This window comes from Tauraco erythrolophus, chromosome 13 (genome assembly GCF_009769465.1).
Source record: "Tauraco erythrolophus isolate bTauEry1 chromosome 13, bTauEry1.pri, whole genome shotgun sequence".
NCBI lineage: Eukaryota > Metazoa > Chordata > Aves > Musophagiformes > Musophagidae > Tauraco > Tauraco erythrolophus.
In genome coordinates this window covers 20,960,659-20,979,104 of record NC_141477.1, presented here as the reverse complement: position 1 = coordinate 20,979,104, position 18,446 = coordinate 20,960,659, and the positions used below count along the sequence as shown (strand labels likewise).

Below are 18,446 nucleotides of genomic sequence, written 5' to 3'. Positions count from 1 at the left end.
TATTCATAGAAGCATAGAATGGTTTGGGTTGGAAGGGACCTCAAAGATCATCCAGTTCCAACCCCTCTGCCATGGGCAGGGAAACCCTCCACTACACCAGGTTGCTCAAAGCTGCTCATATTGCTATGGATTCTCCCTTTTGGGTATCGAAGTGGGCATTGTTATTTATCCGATTTCTGTGAATTTCAGCTTTACTTCTGTCCCTTAGTGAAGAGTGTTATGAAACTCTATAGAGAAAAGAACTGAGATTCCACTCCCCTTACACCTTTTATGTATACATCAGATCCATCAGCATCCAGACGAGCCATTTAGGTGTCTCACGATTGAGAACAGTTACCTCACAGTTCTTCACTCCAAGAAAAGTGAGATGGGTTAATCATAAACCTCCCCCCCCAAATGGAGATCTTGTGCAGGATGGCATTTAAAAGCTGTGACTGCAGTTTTTGTGTTCGTATTCTTTCTCTACAAACCCCAGCTGGCTGAGTAAACATCCTTCAGCAAATCATATGTCCTTCTCACCCTACAACAGTGATATTACTCAGAACCAGAGGCAGCCTTTAGAAGTTCCCAAGAATGAGAGAATTGTTTATAGTATGCTGGTCTATTCTTTCCTGGATAGAATGAATCATAGACTCATAGAATGGTTTGAGATGGAAGGGACCTCAAAGATATCTAGTTCCAGCCCCCCTGCCATGGGCAGGGACACCCTCCACTACACCAGGTTGCTCAAAGCCTCATCCAACCTGGCCTTGAACACTGCCAGGGATGGGGCAGCCACAGCTTCTCTGGGCAACCTGTGCCAGTGCCTCACCACCCTCTGAGTGAAAAATTTCTTCCTTAGATCTAATCAAAATCTCCCCTCTTTCAGTTTAAATCCATTGCCCCTTGTCCTGTCACTACACACCCTTGTGAGAAGCCCCTCTCCAGCTTTCTTGTAGCCCCTTTAGGTACTGGAAGGCTGCAATAAGATCACCCCGGAGCCTTCTCTTCTCCAGGCTGAACAGCCCCAACTCTCTCAGCCTGTCTCCATAGCAGAGGTGCTCCAGCCCTCGGATCATTTTCGTGGCCTTCTCTGGACCCGCTCCAATGGCTCCATGTCCTTCCTTTTTTTAACACTAATAGGGTAAAGTAGGAATGTACTTAAAAACACTTGTGAATGACTTTTAAAATTCTCATGTTTGCTTTACTTATCACTTATTTAATGTAAATGTTAGAAATTCACTAGGGAGAATAAACCCAGCCTTTCACTTAAAAGTCAATACCTTCTCCACTTCAGCTAAAGCCTGTGAGAGCTCCAGATATTCATTTGCAAGATTTGTAACTCCTGAAGTGCTGACTGCAAGAGGACTTAGGAAACTCTACCAGATTTGTCTCTAAACAGTTTTTAGCCTGAGTGTTTTTTCAGTAGGATGTGTCCGGTATTCCCTGTTCAGCTCTTGGAAACTAGTTGGTGTGTTGTGAAATCACTGACTCTTAGGTCTATGGCTCGTGTTCAGCACTTGCTGGCACTGCAGCACTCTGCCTTTGGAAACCCAGTCTATACCTACTTAATCTTTGTAACAGAACTATATCCTGGAATGTTTGCTGAAAGACATCCTACAGGAATTTATTTATCAACTGTAGTCTGCTGTCTGCTAAAATAAATGCTGAAAAGTTTTGCTTATGTCTGGAGTCTTGCTCAGGGTCTTACCCAGGGAACGCGTGTTCCGGCGGAGCGTTTGCTCCCAGAGGATGGCTTCCAGAAGCACCGTTCAGCAGCTTGCCTTTGTTCAGTGCAGAATTTATTCCTGCACTTAAATCCTGCTGACACAGGCCATAAATGCAAACCTATAGCTAAACACATGTTTAAGTGCTCTCAGTGAAGATGGATTTAATGTCAAGCTTAAATACTTTGTTAATTGCTTCTTCCATGGGTGGGTACCCAGGATTTGCAAGCCTCTACCTTTGTCCTACAATATGTGGGACCGCTTTTATTGAAATATTTAAGCCAATCCAACTTAAACTTGTGAAAACTATGAATTTTGGTCAAACTGTAGCAGGCTTTTAGGGGTTATTCAGTTTCCTTTTGTCAGCGTTCACGTCACTGGTGATTTTAAGAACAGATTAGACAAAATTCAATCAATTGCTACTGCTTAAGCTGCGTTCATGTCTGCTGCCATCAAGAGATGTGTTATGGATAGGAGATCTTTAGTTAAGATTCATATGTCATCATCACTTAAACTATTTTAAGAACAGATTAGACAAAATTCTGCATAATTTGAGGCCATATGTTCATCTGTGGAGGATCTGGAGTTTGTTTTATTCACCAGCAGAGGGATTGAACAATTTGGGTAGAACCTGGCTTTCCTGAAGGACTCTTCCAGCTCAGCTAGTGTTCTTCTTAATGGCTGGAATGACTGCCATTTGGATTTGCATCAGTGCTTCACTGTTAGTAGTAACAGGCATGTGAGTAGCAGCTGTTTTTGATAGGATGTTCATCCTCTATTTTCCTGAGAAAAAACTATGATCTCTTGGAAGTGCCTGATGAGGAATGTTGAGTTGTAGTCCCTTTTCTCCAAGTTACACAGCCTCTCCTCCAACTTCATTGTCTCATTTCTTCCTTTCTTTTTCCTTTTGCAGAAAGTACTTAATTAACAGGATGAACAACCATTAGGTGTTTACCCTCTGCAACTCACACTTCAGCAGCAGAATGTAAATAACTTTGCAGTCATTAACAAGGTTGAGCTTTAAAAAGAACTGTGCTACAAAAGAGGATTTTCTTATTCATCTCACTGTTTGCAACACTGCAGACTTGAGGAGGCTGGTATTTCTTATGTAGAATATCTGATCTCAGAGGGCTTACTGGCTCTCTGCAGCAGACATCAAATTAGGCCACAGATAGTTTCTCTCTTCTGTTTTGGGCTAACTTAGAAACGTAGCTCTTTGAGTATTGCCCACTGGAATTTCCTTTAAGAGTAATCAAACTGATAGAACAACTGCATTTCCATTCTTCCTCAGAAGATCCTGTCCTTGGTACAAAACAGAGGCAGAGTGGTTTGTCTGTTGCTCTGGAAGTGTGTTGTGCTACTTGGTTCTGAGCAGGAGCATCTGCAGGATTTGGGAGGACAGGAAGAAGATGGATTTTAAAAGTTCATTTCTTTGCATGCCATTTCACGTTCCTGAAGTCCAAGTTAAAGAGAATCATTTCACTGAACAGCGTGGTCCATCCGCCTGCTGACATTGTGCCAAGTGTTACACCACGTTTGGGCTATTGGGCAGCGTGTATTAAACTTTGTGGCATAAGACATAAAAACTTGGCATTGATTGATAAACCCAAGCCTGTGGTAGGACTGACAGTGTAGGAATTTCCTGTATCTTCATGGGAGGAAAGACATTCTAGTCAATTGATTCTGAAAACTCAAGTAGAAAAGGCTGTGCTCTCCCCAGTCCACCTGCAGTTGTAGTGATGTGTGTGGGGTAGGTACTTCTGTGCCAGGGTAGGTCACCCCTCGGAGGAGCGTAGTCCTGCTGCTCCCAGCCCTGCCTGGGCACACTGGGCTTGCCAGCCCCAAGGGCAGACGTGTCTTCGGAGACATCTCCCTCCAGCCGGGCAGAGAGAGGCTGCAAGGCAGCACCTCTGCAGGATGGGACAGGGCTTTCTACCGAGTGGAGGATGGCAATGGCATTTATCCTTCTAATGACAGAATCGGATTCTCAGGAAATCTACCTTCTTTACAGATCTAGCTAAAATATATACTTGTGCTACTACATCAGGCCCTGCAGTTGCCCACTTGTCAGACAGACTGCAAAATCTAGCTTAGTTCATGTGAAAATCTGCCTTTCCAAAGCCAAAATACCTTTAATTGTAGAGGGCAGCAGCATGTAATAATACCCTCAAACCCAGTAACCTCGCAGGTATTCAGCTGCCATGTTTTAGGTGCTGTGGGATACAGTGCTGTTGGCGAGATCTAACCCGTTGAAATGAGTGTCAGGCGGGAACTAAAGCTAATTCCATGGCTCCCACGCCACATTTGGCTCTCATTGGGAGCTGACGTAGCTGACTGATAGAAGAACTCGGTCCTGCTTATTAACACAGAGCTCTGCAGTTACAAATTAGTGCTTATTCATCTATGAAGAGCATTCGCTATCACCATCCGCAGCGAGAGTAGAGAAAAGAACTCCAACAAACTCCCAGCAGAAGAGCCTGTTGGCAGCCTTCACCATAATCAGAATAAACGCAGAGATACTGTGCTCAGCCCCTGTGATGTCTATCAGGGAGCTATTTCAGTTGCTCCCTGAGGCATTCACATCTCAGCCCATCTGTGTCTGATCCTAAATTACTTATGACTGCGAGAGATAAGGGATTTCCCCATAGATAAGGGGAGGGAGGGTGGAACATAATTTCTGCATTTGATATTTATATTAATGGCAGAGCATGCAGAAAGCATGAGAGGTAGAATTTAGGTGACATAAAAATATCAGTAAAGATTAGATATTAAGAAAAAGACACTCATCCAGCAGCTGCTTTTTTCCCTTAAAAATTTTCCCTTTGGTAGAGGATCAGGTGACAATGAGTATGATGAACATTGAAAATGAAATTTTCTAATAGCACAATTCAGCTGCAAGCCAAATGTTACACAAAGACCCTGGCAAGACTGAAAGAAGAAAGAGAGAACATAAAAGACTTTGCATTGCAGTAGTTTCTACTCTCAAAGCACTTCCCAACCATGATTGAAGTTGCTGATCTCACTTCTTGGAAAGGCAGAGATACTTATCCCCATTTTCAGAAGCCAGGAGACTGAGCATCTCGCCCACTGGTGACACAGTGGTGTTGTCCTCGCAAGATGGTACTGAGTTGCATCTTATCTCCTAGTCATTAAGTGAACTGCATCGTCTGCTAGGGACAGGTTCTGTTCAATAGCTAATGGAGAAGGAGCTTGCTCTTTGAATTACCTCCCCCAGAAATGCATCTACAGGCTTTGTCTACAGGTAGGGACGATCCTGGAAAAAGTTATGCCAGCACTACCACAGGCTTCATAGCACTGAATGTTTAGTTCATACATTAGTTGAACTGGGTATAAATGCCAGCTTTTGGAAGCATTTCTTGTCATTAATGCAGCTGTCAGAACGTTCTCCATCATGTCTGTGGGATGATGTCTTGTGCTGCTGTTTGTAACAGAGATTGGAAGCTCCTGTAATGCAGCAGTCCTTGAAAAACATGCTCGACTCTGGGCTTGTTGTGTCGGAGAAATACACTGCTGGCAAGTCATATGCTCATCTTCTTAAACAAATAGAGAGCTTCTAGTACAGCACATCTGCCTCTGATTCCGGACCATCTACAGCACTGCAGTCTTTTACAGGATCACGATCTCTCCTTTTCATTGTGCAGAAACTTTAACTGATACCAAATCCTGTCACATACAGTATGGTCATGTGAAGTGATAAAAGACTCTCATACACACATGTGCTCTTTCTATCTACGGCAAGTGAAAGGCTTTGCAAAAAGGTGAAAAAACATATTTAGGACTCTCCTTACGTGGAAACTGAACTTGTACTGAGGAAAGGACTTGACATAAATAGTGTTGGAGAAGTCAGCCTGCTTTTCCAGATCTCAGTTCTGCCTATTTGCAAAGTAGAAATAAGATTGTTTCCTTAACTTTAGGAAGAAATTTGAAATTATGGATGATAACAAAAGTTCCACGATATTGTTACAGTTTCAGGCTACTTCACACTTAAAAGGGCTTAAGCTGAGCTTTTTCATGTTTTGATATTTTATGTGCATTGATTTAGCAGTATTAATCCTAGACAATCTTTAATGAGTTGAGCATTCAGTGGTTTGGTCTAGTCAATGAATTTGATGGTTTAGTCTAGGTGACAACACCTAGAAGTAAAAATGAGACGACCATTCACAAGATTACTTAGGGAAATAGCTAATTTCTGGATTCTTTCAAGTTACCATGAAGCTACTGAAAAGCAATTGGTTCTTTAGGCAGCACACCGAGGGCTTAATTGACTTTCATTATTATTCAGAATTCCAGTGCTTCTGCACACTGGAAATTTTGGTTTTCAGCCAGCTGTAGTCCTTGCATTACTTGAGATCTAAGCTGCGGTATTTACTAATTTTAAATCTGTGATTAATAAGTTGGACTAATAGGAGTTAGTAAAAGCTTACATTGGTAAGTGGTTAGCCTTACCTTTAATAAAGACAGCATTTGATGGTTTGTGACATTAGGGAGAGTTTTTCTCTGTGGTGTGCTTTAATTTCCCTTAGGCCATTTTCAGTGAGGTTAGGATGGGCTTGATTGGAAAATTTAATGGCTTTTTCCGTTTCCATTCCCGTTTGCCAAGCTGGTCTTTAAAGCTGCTCTTTCATGATGTGTGAATTTCTCTCCATTTGAAGAACTAACATCAGATACAACACAGAAAGCAGATTTTAGAAATGAGCTATTAGGCAGAGAAAGGGCACTTTTAAGACGCTTGCAAGTTGCACAGCAACCAGAGGAACATGTAGTCATTTGATTTCTCAAATGACTCTGACTTTGACTCAAGGGAAAAACAGTTTTATTCTCCCCTTAGAGCTTTCTATCATATGTGATAAAGAGAAAATGTGTTCATACATTTTCCCCTAAAAAAAAAGTTGTACCTCATCTCTGAGAAACAGCAGCATCTATTACCATGTAAATTGCTGCAAAACACATCTGGTCACAGCTCCTGTTTGTGATCTTAAATGAGAAAATAGAGCAGTGTAACTTTCCGTTTCTTCCAGCTTTTAGACGTAATGCGCTGACCCTTCTGAAATCATAGCTTGAAACCCAACCAAATGACAATTGAAACTTGATGTTTTTTCAGTTTCTGTAGAATTGTTTCTTTCATCACTGTCCCCAGACTTGGAATTTTACAGTAACATTTTCTGATCATTACAGGCAACCAGGTACTGGCTTTTTCTGGAGATCATCACCATATCAACTATTGTCTAGTTTCTGCTGCGTGCATGTGTCTGTTGATTCCAAAGCAGACACATTTCTGATTTTCTTTTCTAGTGCCCTCTGGAGCACAGTCCTCTCAATATTGGGTCGTTTTGGTGTGAATGAATAGTTAAAAGATACTGGTGCGTGCTAAAGCTTTTATTAAGAAGTTGTCTCTTTCACATTGAATCTGATCTCCTGGTGACAAAGACCTCTGGGAAGTCGTAGATGATGAGAAGAGCCTTGTAACTGTCTCATAAATGCACATGTGATGGCTGATGCAGTATTAACCCAGGCCATGTCTACACTGAGGGCAGTGGTGTCTCCACAGGAGCTTCTGCCACGGTTGAAAAAATCATATCAGTTTGGGGTGGCAAAACAGTAAGACTCTTGTATTCAGAAGCTGGTCCCTGTGCTACCATGGCATATCCTTCCAAGAGCTGGTTTAAATTGTAGTGGTGAAAGCGTGCTTTGCCTGATAACATCTTCGCTGAGGGCGAAGAAGATCCTGGTGGGACTACATCCCTCCCAGAGATCCCTTTTAAATACAGACGAGCCAAGTGTAATAAGCAGTACTGTCATCTTCAGGTTACTTGCCGCTTTGAGTCTCCTTTAAAAGAGGACTTTTCTCCTTGATAAATGCTGCCAGTACTACTGTGTCCATTGGAAGTGTGATTCTTTCTGGTACAGCTGTGTCTGATCATACATGCAGTTGTATTGCTACAGGAGTATGTTTATCGATAACTATATCCATACTAGGACAGTTTTTCTGGTTTAACTACAGCAAAGTAAGTATAACAAGCATCCTCAGAACAAGAGTTGAGATTTTGAGATTTCCTTCTGAACTTGCAGAACCCAGTTAGAAATCTGAATTTAGTAGATCAGAAGTATATCTTCATTAGGATGGATCAGAAATCAAATACATAAAGAAAAACACAGTTGTCTTGGTCTAGCTATGGGTCTGAAAAGTTTTGAAAACCATGGGGCTGACCAAGTATGATCAGGAACATAAAATCTTGTGGCATAGACCAGAAATATCGTGGCTTGAGTTTGAAATTCAAAAGACTGTTAGGTATTAGAACAGTCTGAAGTAGTTGCACCCTGAGCATGACTGGTATGAAGCCACCAAGATGCAGTAAATCACCATCACAATCCCATTTTTTACGGAGTGAAAGTAAACTTCCAAGTGTCACTTTTGGTACTGTGATCAAAGATTTCCTTTTGCCTCCGCTTAATCTCTTACATTTTACAAGCGCTCTCTTCCGTAACGGCGAGGCACGTTGACAAATGTGCTGCCCTGCTTCCCAACAGACGTCACCTGGTTGAACCCCACATTCCTGCATGCTTTCTCGTGCCCAGCCCATCCCACACACACATATGTTGGCCTCCTTGCACTGAACCACGTGCAGCACCCCACACACTTCTGGAGCCTCCCTCTCTCTCACACACACACTCTCAGAGCTTTACACCTTTTCCCTCCTGTCTCATCTTTCAGTCACTTCTTAAAGATGCTGACAGTGATTTGTTTGAGGCAGCTGAAACCTGAAACATTCTGAAAAGAAACGTGCTGAAAGAGAAACTCATGGGAAGAGAAAAAGCTCATAGTAATTTTCGTTGTATCACTTTTACACGAGGCTTCATGTGTGGTGAGTGATCTACATAAGGATGCTTCAAAAAGAAAAAACCTCGGAGAAGAAATCTTAAATCCTTGTAGGAAAAATAAGAGCGAAATCTCCCTCCTTTCTTCCCTCTGTCTCCAAAATATGCTTTTCCACCCCATAGCCAGCCCCAAACTTAATTTGAGAGTCTGTGTGGGCTCTAACACATACATGAGGGGGAGTGCACATGAAGTACCAGTCAGTAATAATATTTCTTTTTTTTTTTCCTCCTCAGTTTGTTGCTCAGCCAAACTGCCAGCAGCTACTAGCAACGCTTTGGTATGATGGTTTTCCAGGATGGAGGCGGAAACACTGGGCAGTGAAACTCTTGACCTGTGTCACCATTGGACTGCTATTTCCTGTGCTATCCGTGGCATATCTGATTGCACCGAAGAGCAGGCTGGGACTGTTCATTAAAAAGCCATTTATAAAGTTTATCTGCCACACCGGCTCTTACCTAACCTTCCTCTTCATGCTCCTGCTGGCGTCGCAGCACATCGTCAGGACCGACCTTCACATGCAGGGACCACCTCCCACCATCGTGGAGTGGATGATCCTGCCCTGGGTTCTAGGTAAATCACAAACACCGAAGTGCCTGAGCCACAGTCGCCTGACTCGCACCCACGGCAACTGTGCGGAGACTCATTCCTGATCCCAGCATCATCAGCATGTAAAGAGATTTGGCAGCCAGCTTCAGAAACTGCATGGAACAGCTGGGCTCCTTCTGGAACAACAGATCCTGTTGGCCTAGGGCTTTTCTGCTGTTCATATTGCCATCTGACATGCCTTTAGACATGACCCTGAGTAATCCGCAGCAGACACAGCTCTCTCCCTGCTTCCCCCGTGCTCTGTGTGAGGAACGGGTCAGGAATTAGCTTCTGGGTCATGCCAGTAACAAATAGTGTCACTTCTGCTGGCTTAGTTCTGCCGGCTGGTGCATGGCAGGAGGCAGCGCCAAGAGCTTGCCTCTTCTTCACCTTCTCCCTGATCTGCTCCCGAGCCAGTGTGCAGGTACCAAGGCTGTTTATTCCTGGGCTGCCAGGCTCCCAAATAGCCTGCAGGAAGGCAGCAAAGGGAAAACAAATCTCACTGCGCCTTACGCCTCTGTGCTGATAAACACTGACCAAATCAATATCAGGAGCTCCAATATAAGGAGAAGGAGGGAGCAGTTATTATCAGAAGGTTAAACGTGAGGCTGTTACCCGAGGGAGAAGAGCAGAGAAGCATAGTTGGATATATTTTTGATGAGAGAGAAGTATTTACCCTCTCAAACTGAGCTCCAACACAACAGGAGGACTCCATCAGAAGCAGGATCTCCTCTAATTAAGCTCCCATCTCCCTTGCTGTGCCGTTAACACGTAGCACCACTGTGAACTGGTTTGTTACTAGGAGGCCTTGCTCATGAGCAGTGTTTCTCACACCTTTCTAGCTCTCCTCCAAGCCTCTGTCCGTGCAGCCCAGGTCATTTCAGTGCAAAAGCCCAGAGGTCAGGGAACAGTGAATTGCAGCTCTCTAGTAGGGGTCAGTGGCGCGGAAAGCCACACTGATGGGCTTTCTGAGGACATCTCTCACAAACTCTCTGAGTCTCTGGAGCTCTCCTTACGGCTCCTCAATGCTTCCCACGGGTCCACCTCTGCTTTCCTGTGCCTGCTGGCTCCTCTCCTGGTTAACACTGCGCCCCAGCTCCTCGTCTCTGTGCTGACTCTGGGTCAGGCTGGTTCTGTGCTGGATGAACATAGCTGTTCCCCCCTGCCAAACCTAAAATTGCTGATGGAAAACAAGGAAAGAAAGTAAAAGTTGCAGAAATGTTCACAAATCACTTTCCATCGTGACCCAGGGCACTTTGCTCCTTGCATAGCTTTACCACAACTTACAAACAGTAACTCAAGCCTCATTATCTTGTTAAACTGATTTATGGCATTGAAATGCATGTGTTGGTAGAAACTTCAGAGTGAGCTGGGAAGGGTAAATGTCTTTTCTGAGCTTAGGTGATCTCTTCCCTTTATCCTTAACTTCATGGTTAAAATTGAGGGAAATGGAAGGCATTTGAGCAAAATTGATTTGCAGATGAAAGGGATAATCCATTAAAAAACCCTTTCAAAATCACCTCTTACAGCTCTCTGCTCTTCTTTTTGAGTTCCTTTGTTTCGGATAAATAGGGATATTGTGGGACTGTTTATTAAGTGGAGAAATTAGAACAGTTTCACCAGATTAAAGGTTATTATTTAAGAAATATCTTCCACTATAAAAGGAGAGAACAGGCACGCACAGCATTGCCGTAACTATAGTAACGAGCAATGATAACTCACTATAAATACAGTGTATGAGTTCTTCAACAGGCTTCTCTCCATTGATTTATTTTATTTTATGTTTTTGTAGGCATGCAAAGATTTGGAGACAGCTGTAATAAAATTACCTTATTGGCCTTGACATTATGCTTGCCTGACCACTGACCTGCTGGCTGGCAGCTGAAGAGCTAAGATTGATATTTGGATGCTTGCAGCAGTTCATTTTAACATTATCTGCTCTTCAGATTGAACTTTCAGGTCCTAAAACTTGAGTTGCAAGTAGCATTCCAGTGACCACTGCAGTATCCTGTGGTTAGGCATGGGTAGCAATTTGGGTCACTATATTGGTAATGCACCTGGAGGTGTATTTTGTTGGTTTGTTTTTCTTTTCACACGTTTCAGGTCTTCATTCAAGGATAATGTTGTAAACTGGGTAATTCAAAATATCTGGAGGCTCTAAAGGCATTCTCAGAAGCATGTATGTGATGAAGGAGCTGAGCTGCCATTTGCTTTTTAATGGGACTTAGGCTCTCAAAAATACTTGAACAGTTCTACAGTAAAGGCCATGTAAGTTACTTAAAGTTAGAATTGTATGCCAGGTGAGTTTAGCAGTCTGGTAATGAACTTCAGAAGCTGCCCCTCACCCCTCCAGCTGCAAGGAGGTATAGCGAAGGTTAGCAAGTGCCAAAAATTATTAGCAGAAGGCATTTCAGAGTTGAGATGATGGGCTCTGGCTGTATCCTCGGGAACAAACATTCACCTCGCAAAACCCATAGCCATATTTGACATTAGGTGAGTCACTGCTGAGAGATGCGATGCCAGGCTGCAGTGCCCTTTTTCATGCTGAGTCCTACCTTTTTTCACAAATAGTCCCTATGGGCTTCTTGTGCAGCAAGATGCATAAATACAGTGACTGAGCATAGAGAATGAATTCACTTCTTCCTGCTTTGGTGTGATATTTCCAGGTCAGAGAGGAAATGTACTGGCACGCAGAAGTTGGTACTGGTGTTGCATGTTTTGCAGAGAAAGTCAGGAAATACCAGTACTGTCCAACTGAGCAATGAATTACTTACAGTTTCTATACGAGCAGACAATCTATTAGAAACTAAACCAAATACAGTTGCTTAAATAGTATATTCGTGTAGAACAAATTTCATCTGGGCCAATCCACTCATACGAGTTATAATTAACATCTGTTTCAAGCAGTCTCCTTGTGTGTATATCTGGAGTCCTGGATAGGAAACATAGGTCTTTTCCATATCTCTCTAGACTACCTTCCCCACAGAGTTGTAAAATGTCTCATAATCAGCAGTATTATACTTTGTAGAAGACAGGAGAGATGAGACATTTTTTCCAAGCTGTTAATTATAATTGTCTTTTATTGCACCAGATACACACAGTGCTTTAATAGCAAATAATACCTCGTCACGACAACGAACTCTCTTTCTCTCTACAGGTTTTATCTGGGGAGAAATCAAGGAAATGTGGGATGGTGGATTCAATGAGTACGTACATGACTGGTGGAATCTGATGGATTTTGCAATGAACTCCCTTTATCTTGCAACCATCTCCCTTAAAATTGTTGCCTACGTCAAGGTACAGTAACTTGAGAGAGAGAATTTGTAACTTGCTTGTGAGAACTGTAGTACACAGGGTAGAAACTGTCAAAAACAAAATTACAGATCAAATAGAAGAGCTGCTTTTCAAGCGGTCTAGTTTTGAAAATTCCCCTGGAAAGCTTATTAATTTGTTTGGAGAATGATCATCCTTCTCTTTCCTGACTCTTTGATTAAGACTGAAGTAGATTGTTTGGGCATTGGGTACAATTTTCCCCACTTGCTGTCTGTTTTGTAGCTACTCAGTTGGCAAATATATGTTTTGTTTTCCATACTGACACACTGGACCTCTTTCAACGATGCTACACATAGTGAGAATGTGATTTATAAATAAACCAGTAAAGGGAAAACAAGAACAGGGTTATCTGAAAACATCTACAGGCAAGACTTACAATCCGTAGTCCTAGATCTGTGGATTACTAATCAGAAGTTTGTGAAAAGTCTACTAAGAAAAGCAAGCCTGCTATATAAAGGAGTCAACATACTCTCTTCAATATATAGTTCTAACCTATAGGCAAGGAAATTACAAAGGAGCATGCTGGAGCTTTAACACCGTGTAGATTCTTCACTGTCATGTTCCATTTATGGTGAGAACACACATCAGAGCTCATCCTCAAAAGCACCTTCCACATTTATAAACTTCTGATGCTCTCAGTTAGCGTATGCACGTTTTGAAGCCAGAGGATGGCCTGAAGCACTTTCCTTCTGTCTCTTTTTTTTCAAAGCCACAGACAAGACACAAATGGCCTCCTGCAAACTTCCTTATGCAATGGCTCTCTGACTTCAGCTGGAGCTGCGTGCTTGGCCTGATTCTTTTCTTGGTATGAATCAGCAGTAACTTCACAACCGTTCTAATGTAATTACACAGGTGTAAATCAAGTAACTGGAGTCTGCTCCTTGGCCACTTTGTAGTTTTGCTGTGCTACTGTGTTGGTTTTGCCCTGGTAGAAGGGTACTACTTCTTTTAGCCCAGCTCCTAATAACTAGGACAAGCACTTCCCCAAAGCAACCTTGTTTAGTCCTGCCCAAGCCCAAGCATGCATGCAGGCAGAGAGGAGAAAAAAAAAAAAAAAAAGAAAATTTCACAAAGCTCATTGACTCCAGAATGGCAAAGCTTTTATAAAAAACTCTTTAACGAGCAGTCCTGCTATGGGGCCTTTTTAAAATCCAGACGGCTGCATAGTGGTGAGTTAGTTTTTCAAAAGGAAAAGCTTTAAGATAGTTGCTGCTCCCTGAAGAGGCAGCTCTTTAACAGCATCAAAGCAGGAACAGATTACATCTTTTTTCTCCCAACATTCAGAACCAGTGAGGAAGTTACAAGCTTGAAAGGTTGGTCTTTAAACTGTGAGCAATACAAAAAAATGCTGGAAATCGTTAAGATTCATGAGCAAATCTTAAAATGTTAACAATCTCGTTCTTTCTCACACACAAATTACTAGAAGAGCTGTGCATCCACTGCTTTCTAGTCGCACACTGAGATTTAAACTCATAGCCAAACCACACGCGCAAAGGAAGGCCAGCTTTGTTTATGTACTCTGAAAGAACTACAGAAGCAGGCTAACTACAAAGACCTATATGCCAGCACACAAAAGATTGCCTACAGGAATACATCTCCTTGAGTATGGATCAGACCACTTGGATTAAACCTGCTCTAAGGTCTGCTCCTGTCAAGGACCAATGTCAGACAATTGAGAGGTGCAGAAAATCTTATACAGGAGTATAGCTCTGAACCAGTGTGCTTACAGAAGTTCTCTTCTGACCTATGTCACTTAGAGGTTGCAATATGCTCAGAAACATGAGGATTTATAACGTCGATAATGGCTTCAAAACCTTTTGCAACATGACTTATAAAGGTTTTCGTTATTTATAGAACAGCCCTGAGCTGGAAAAAGCTGGTATATACGCCAATATGCCATATTCTAACACTTCTTAGAACTTCAAAAGGACTACATGGACATTTAGCTCTCTGCCAAATATCAGAAAAATAAATTGCATACTGACACTAATGTTTTCCATCCTTGTTTTTATATGGATACTTTTTTTTTCTTGATTTGACTGGTTCCAAGACCTGGCCCTAATACTGTTCAATACCGATGAAATCTTCAGGCTAATTATAGGTTAAAAATACTTTCTTAACTGTTTTTCATTTGCTGCGTTGAATTATCATGTAATGATGAAGGGTAAATGTGACTGCTTGGTGTAACCTAGTTGTACTACTCTGTCTACATCTGTGCTGTGTTTCACCCAAACAACTCCAGCCTTCCCAGAGACCCAGCCTCGTTAGATACCTCTGAAATCTTCTGTTTCTCTATTAGCTCTGATGCTAGGCTGCTCTGAAGAGACTACTGTTTTCCAAGCAAGGATATACCATCAGTTTATAAAGGGCCAAAATATGACCCTAACAAGTTGCTTTTAAAATAGATGTGAGATGAAGATGACCTTTTCACATACCTTTAAATGCAGTCTGTGCTAAACCCTAGCAGAGACCCTGGGCTGCTGTGTCCAGCCAGCATGCAGAACAGAATTGTGAAGAACCGTGCAAATCTGCTGTCTAGGCAGGGGAAGCTTTCCCATCCCAACCATCCGCCTCCACTGCTGGATACTGGCAAAAAGTTAACGTCTGCCATGTGAACATGTAAACATTTTAAGTAAACAGTAAACATTTTGAGACCCATCTTCAAATCAAGTTAACAGACTCAAGCCGTGACGTTCATGGAGTAAAGAAGAGTTTGGAAATGTCAGAAGCAATCAGAGGTCATGCTGAAACGCCTTTGTATCATGTCTCAGCTCCTTCTTACAGAGGAATAGTTCAAAATACCAACTTGCTTTTAGCTGTGTCCTTGAAAAAATTGTGAGCTGGTATCTTGGACCTTCAGGTTTAAATAGAAAGTCCGTGCAAACTCAGCTGTTGGTATGATATTGATACCATTTCCTTTTAAAAGGGACAAAAATTATTTTCAGAGTCCTAAACACGCTGGCTACTAATTATTTTCAGAGTCCTAAACACGCTGGCTAATATTAGCTATATTATTCTAAGTACATTTTTACCTTTTATACATGTTAAATGAGCAGAGACAAATGTTAAAAGGACAATTATTCCTTGATGTTAAAATGTCTTTGACTCCATTCTGTTGTGCCAGTGTAGTTAAGCCAGGGGAGTCACATTTATACAACCAGCTCTTCTGTGTAACCTGTTTGCATCTGGCTGCACTTTGCTCAGAAATGCTGCTGCTTTTACGGTTACATTACGAACCATGTTAATGTTATAATTGATGCACTCAGATGTATCCAGTATTTCAGCTGTAATTATGACCTCTGCTTTAGCAACTCTCCTAAAATTGCCATGACAAATTAACTAATAAGAAAATTAATATGAAGAAAGCATTTTGGTTCTGGGCTGTTGGCACTTTTTTTGAGATTACTAGGGAAGGAAAGCATCCATTTCTTACACTCAATAGTTCATTGCTTTCCTTCTTCCCTCCCTTCTCCCTCCCTCGCATTATTCCTCGAATGTACAGTGCTTTTAATGTGCCGTCATATTTAGGAAGAAAAACAGGTAATTGGAAATTTCTGACCTGAACCTGCTAAAGGGCAGTCTGAACCCCTTTAAATGTTGAAAGAGAAGGAGATTGGGTATGAACCCATGGACCTGAAGAACCCACAAACAGTGAAAAGGTCTGTTTTCTAAATTTAAGCTAAGAATAGCCAACATACCATAAGCCTCTCAAGAAAAACTGGTCCCACAAGTACCCATATTGGGGTCATAATCTCAGAGAGATAGTTCATAAGTTCATTAAACCTAAGCCTCTGCCTTGATGAAGTCAGCTTCAATCCTGAATCCCGAATGTTAGTCTAAGACTTAAGAGTTTAAAAGCATTTCCTGTGTCACCAGAACCTGGTTAGAATTTACATGTGAAGCATTAGTAGCAGCAGGTGTGACTTTTCGAGTTAGAGTAATTGCAACATAACTCACTTTTATACCCTTGTTATTTCTTGCAGTATAACGGTTCTCGTCCGAGGGAGGAATGGGAAATGTGGCATCCGACTCTCATTGCAGAAGCCCTCTTTGCAATATCCAACATTTTAAGTTCCTTGCGTCTCATATCCCTGTTTACAGCAAATTCACACCTGGGACCCTTGCAGATTTCTCTGGGACGCATGCTGCTAGACATCCTTAAATTCCTTTTTATCTACTGTCTGGTGCTTCTGGCTTTTGCCAATGGACTGAACCAGCTTTATTTTTATTACGAGACCAGTGCCTCGGAGGAACCCAACAACTGCAAGGGGATCCGATGTGAGAAACAGAACAATGCCTTCTCCACGTAAGACGTCCTTTCCTTTCTGTTCTTAAGGTTGACTCCCACAGTCTTACCTGCCTTTGCCTGTTGTCTGTCAGTGCACTGAAAGTGCCTTTATTTATTCATTTGCAAATATCACATGAACTGGTTGACTCTGCAGGGAAGGTGTGAGTTAACTGGGGCAGATATTCTGCTGAGCTTTGCTGTCAGAAAGACTCTTGCTTAAGTCTGGGAGTGGGAGACAATTGTTTTAGTTCTGGACCAAACTCCCTGCATGATCTTGCAACTTAAATTTTATTATGGCTGCGTAGATGGCTACTTACAATTTCAGTATATTTGAGAAAGCAAGTATCCTTTTGCCATAATAATTGTTTTGTCTGATTCCAGAGGAAAGGAGAGGAAGTTAAACAAAATGTAGAAAACGAGGAATAAACCTATGAAAAAAAAGGTATTAATAAATAATGTTATACAGCAACAACAACAGTCTCACCTAGGCCATTTTTATGCACATGTGATGTCGCAGGCTTCTGTGATTTCCTTGCAGCGGATGAGATTAAAATACCAGCAAAATCCTTTTTGCTGGAAATGCTGGTACTTTACTGAGATGTTGGCATGGAAATTGCTGTGATGACAGCTGGCAGGGCTGAAAGAGATAGCACATGCTGAAATAACTTGAATTGTCTTTCTGATGTATTTGTTTTAATTACTAATAGTGGAAATAATTATAATAATCAGCCCCCACCCGATTGTTCTTGCTGCTTGCACAGTACTTAAAACACAATGGGAAGAGAAATAAATAAAGCACGGTCTAGAAAAAGGCCTACGCCCTGCAAACAAGCAACACAAAACTGTTGTCCACCACTTTATGCTAAATTAAAGAAAACTTGTCATAATGCCCAATAATTCTCCACCCTTCCTCAGCTGAAGCCTTGAGGTTAAGAAAGGACTTGTGACATGTTTGCACTGTTATCAAAAGCAGATGATGGCTGAGGCCACATGACTGGGTTGGAAGAGGAAAGGCTCCAATATTGTCCTTAAAAGAAGTGGGGGATTTTAATGGGAGAGAGTCCAGCCTTACAAGAGCATCATGACCTGGTAGACCAGACGCGCTGCCGTTTGCCACTGCAGAGCAGGAACACCATGGGCTTGATTAATTTTCTCATTAAACCCATCTGTATCTGGAGGAAGTGAATGGAACTGTACTGTGCTAATGAAAAACAGAATTAAAGACTTGAGTCTTTTCTCTCTTTTAATTGCTTCGCATGCCCCAGAAATGTGTTGTGCTGCCCTTGCAAAGGAATTAAATAACAAATGCTATTCCTTGATCTACGTCCATATTGATGCAGCAGCCAGAGGCAGAAATGTTTGGCAAGCACAATGTTTGTTAAGTGGCAACTTCTAGCTCATGAAGGGTCAAAACCACAAAGCTCAGGACTAGAGCCTGCCTTTCCCTGGAGCTACGGGGAAGAGATGTATTCAGTCCCACATTCTGGTTTGGACCTGTCTCCCTTGCAAACCAGTTGTTTTATAGATTTCATTGTCAGCAGGTTAGTGGAGAAAAACAGCAGCAGGATTTGACTCAAGAAAAAGAGTGTTGGGACAGCAGGAAAAAAAAAAAGATCCTCAAGTCTGTAAGAAGGTG

At 42.0% G+C, this 18,446-nt stretch overlaps 1 protein-coding gene across 1 annotated transcript in view; it reads left to right on the top strand.

Moving 5' to 3' along the window:
- Nucleotides 1–18,446, top strand: part of TRPC5 (transient receptor potential cation channel subfamily C member 5) — a 64,987-nt gene that overhangs the window by 24,244 nt on the left and 22,297 nt on the right. The window contains exons 3-5 of the mRNA XM_009977884.1: nucleotides 8,838–9,174; nucleotides 12,347–12,486; nucleotides 16,506–16,828. Of these exons, the coding sequence (XP_009976186.1) occupies nucleotides 8,838–9,174; nucleotides 12,347–12,486; nucleotides 16,506–16,828 (800 nt within the window). The remainder of the gene's footprint in view (nucleotides 1–8,837; nucleotides 9,175–12,346; nucleotides 12,487–16,505; nucleotides 16,829–18,446) is intronic.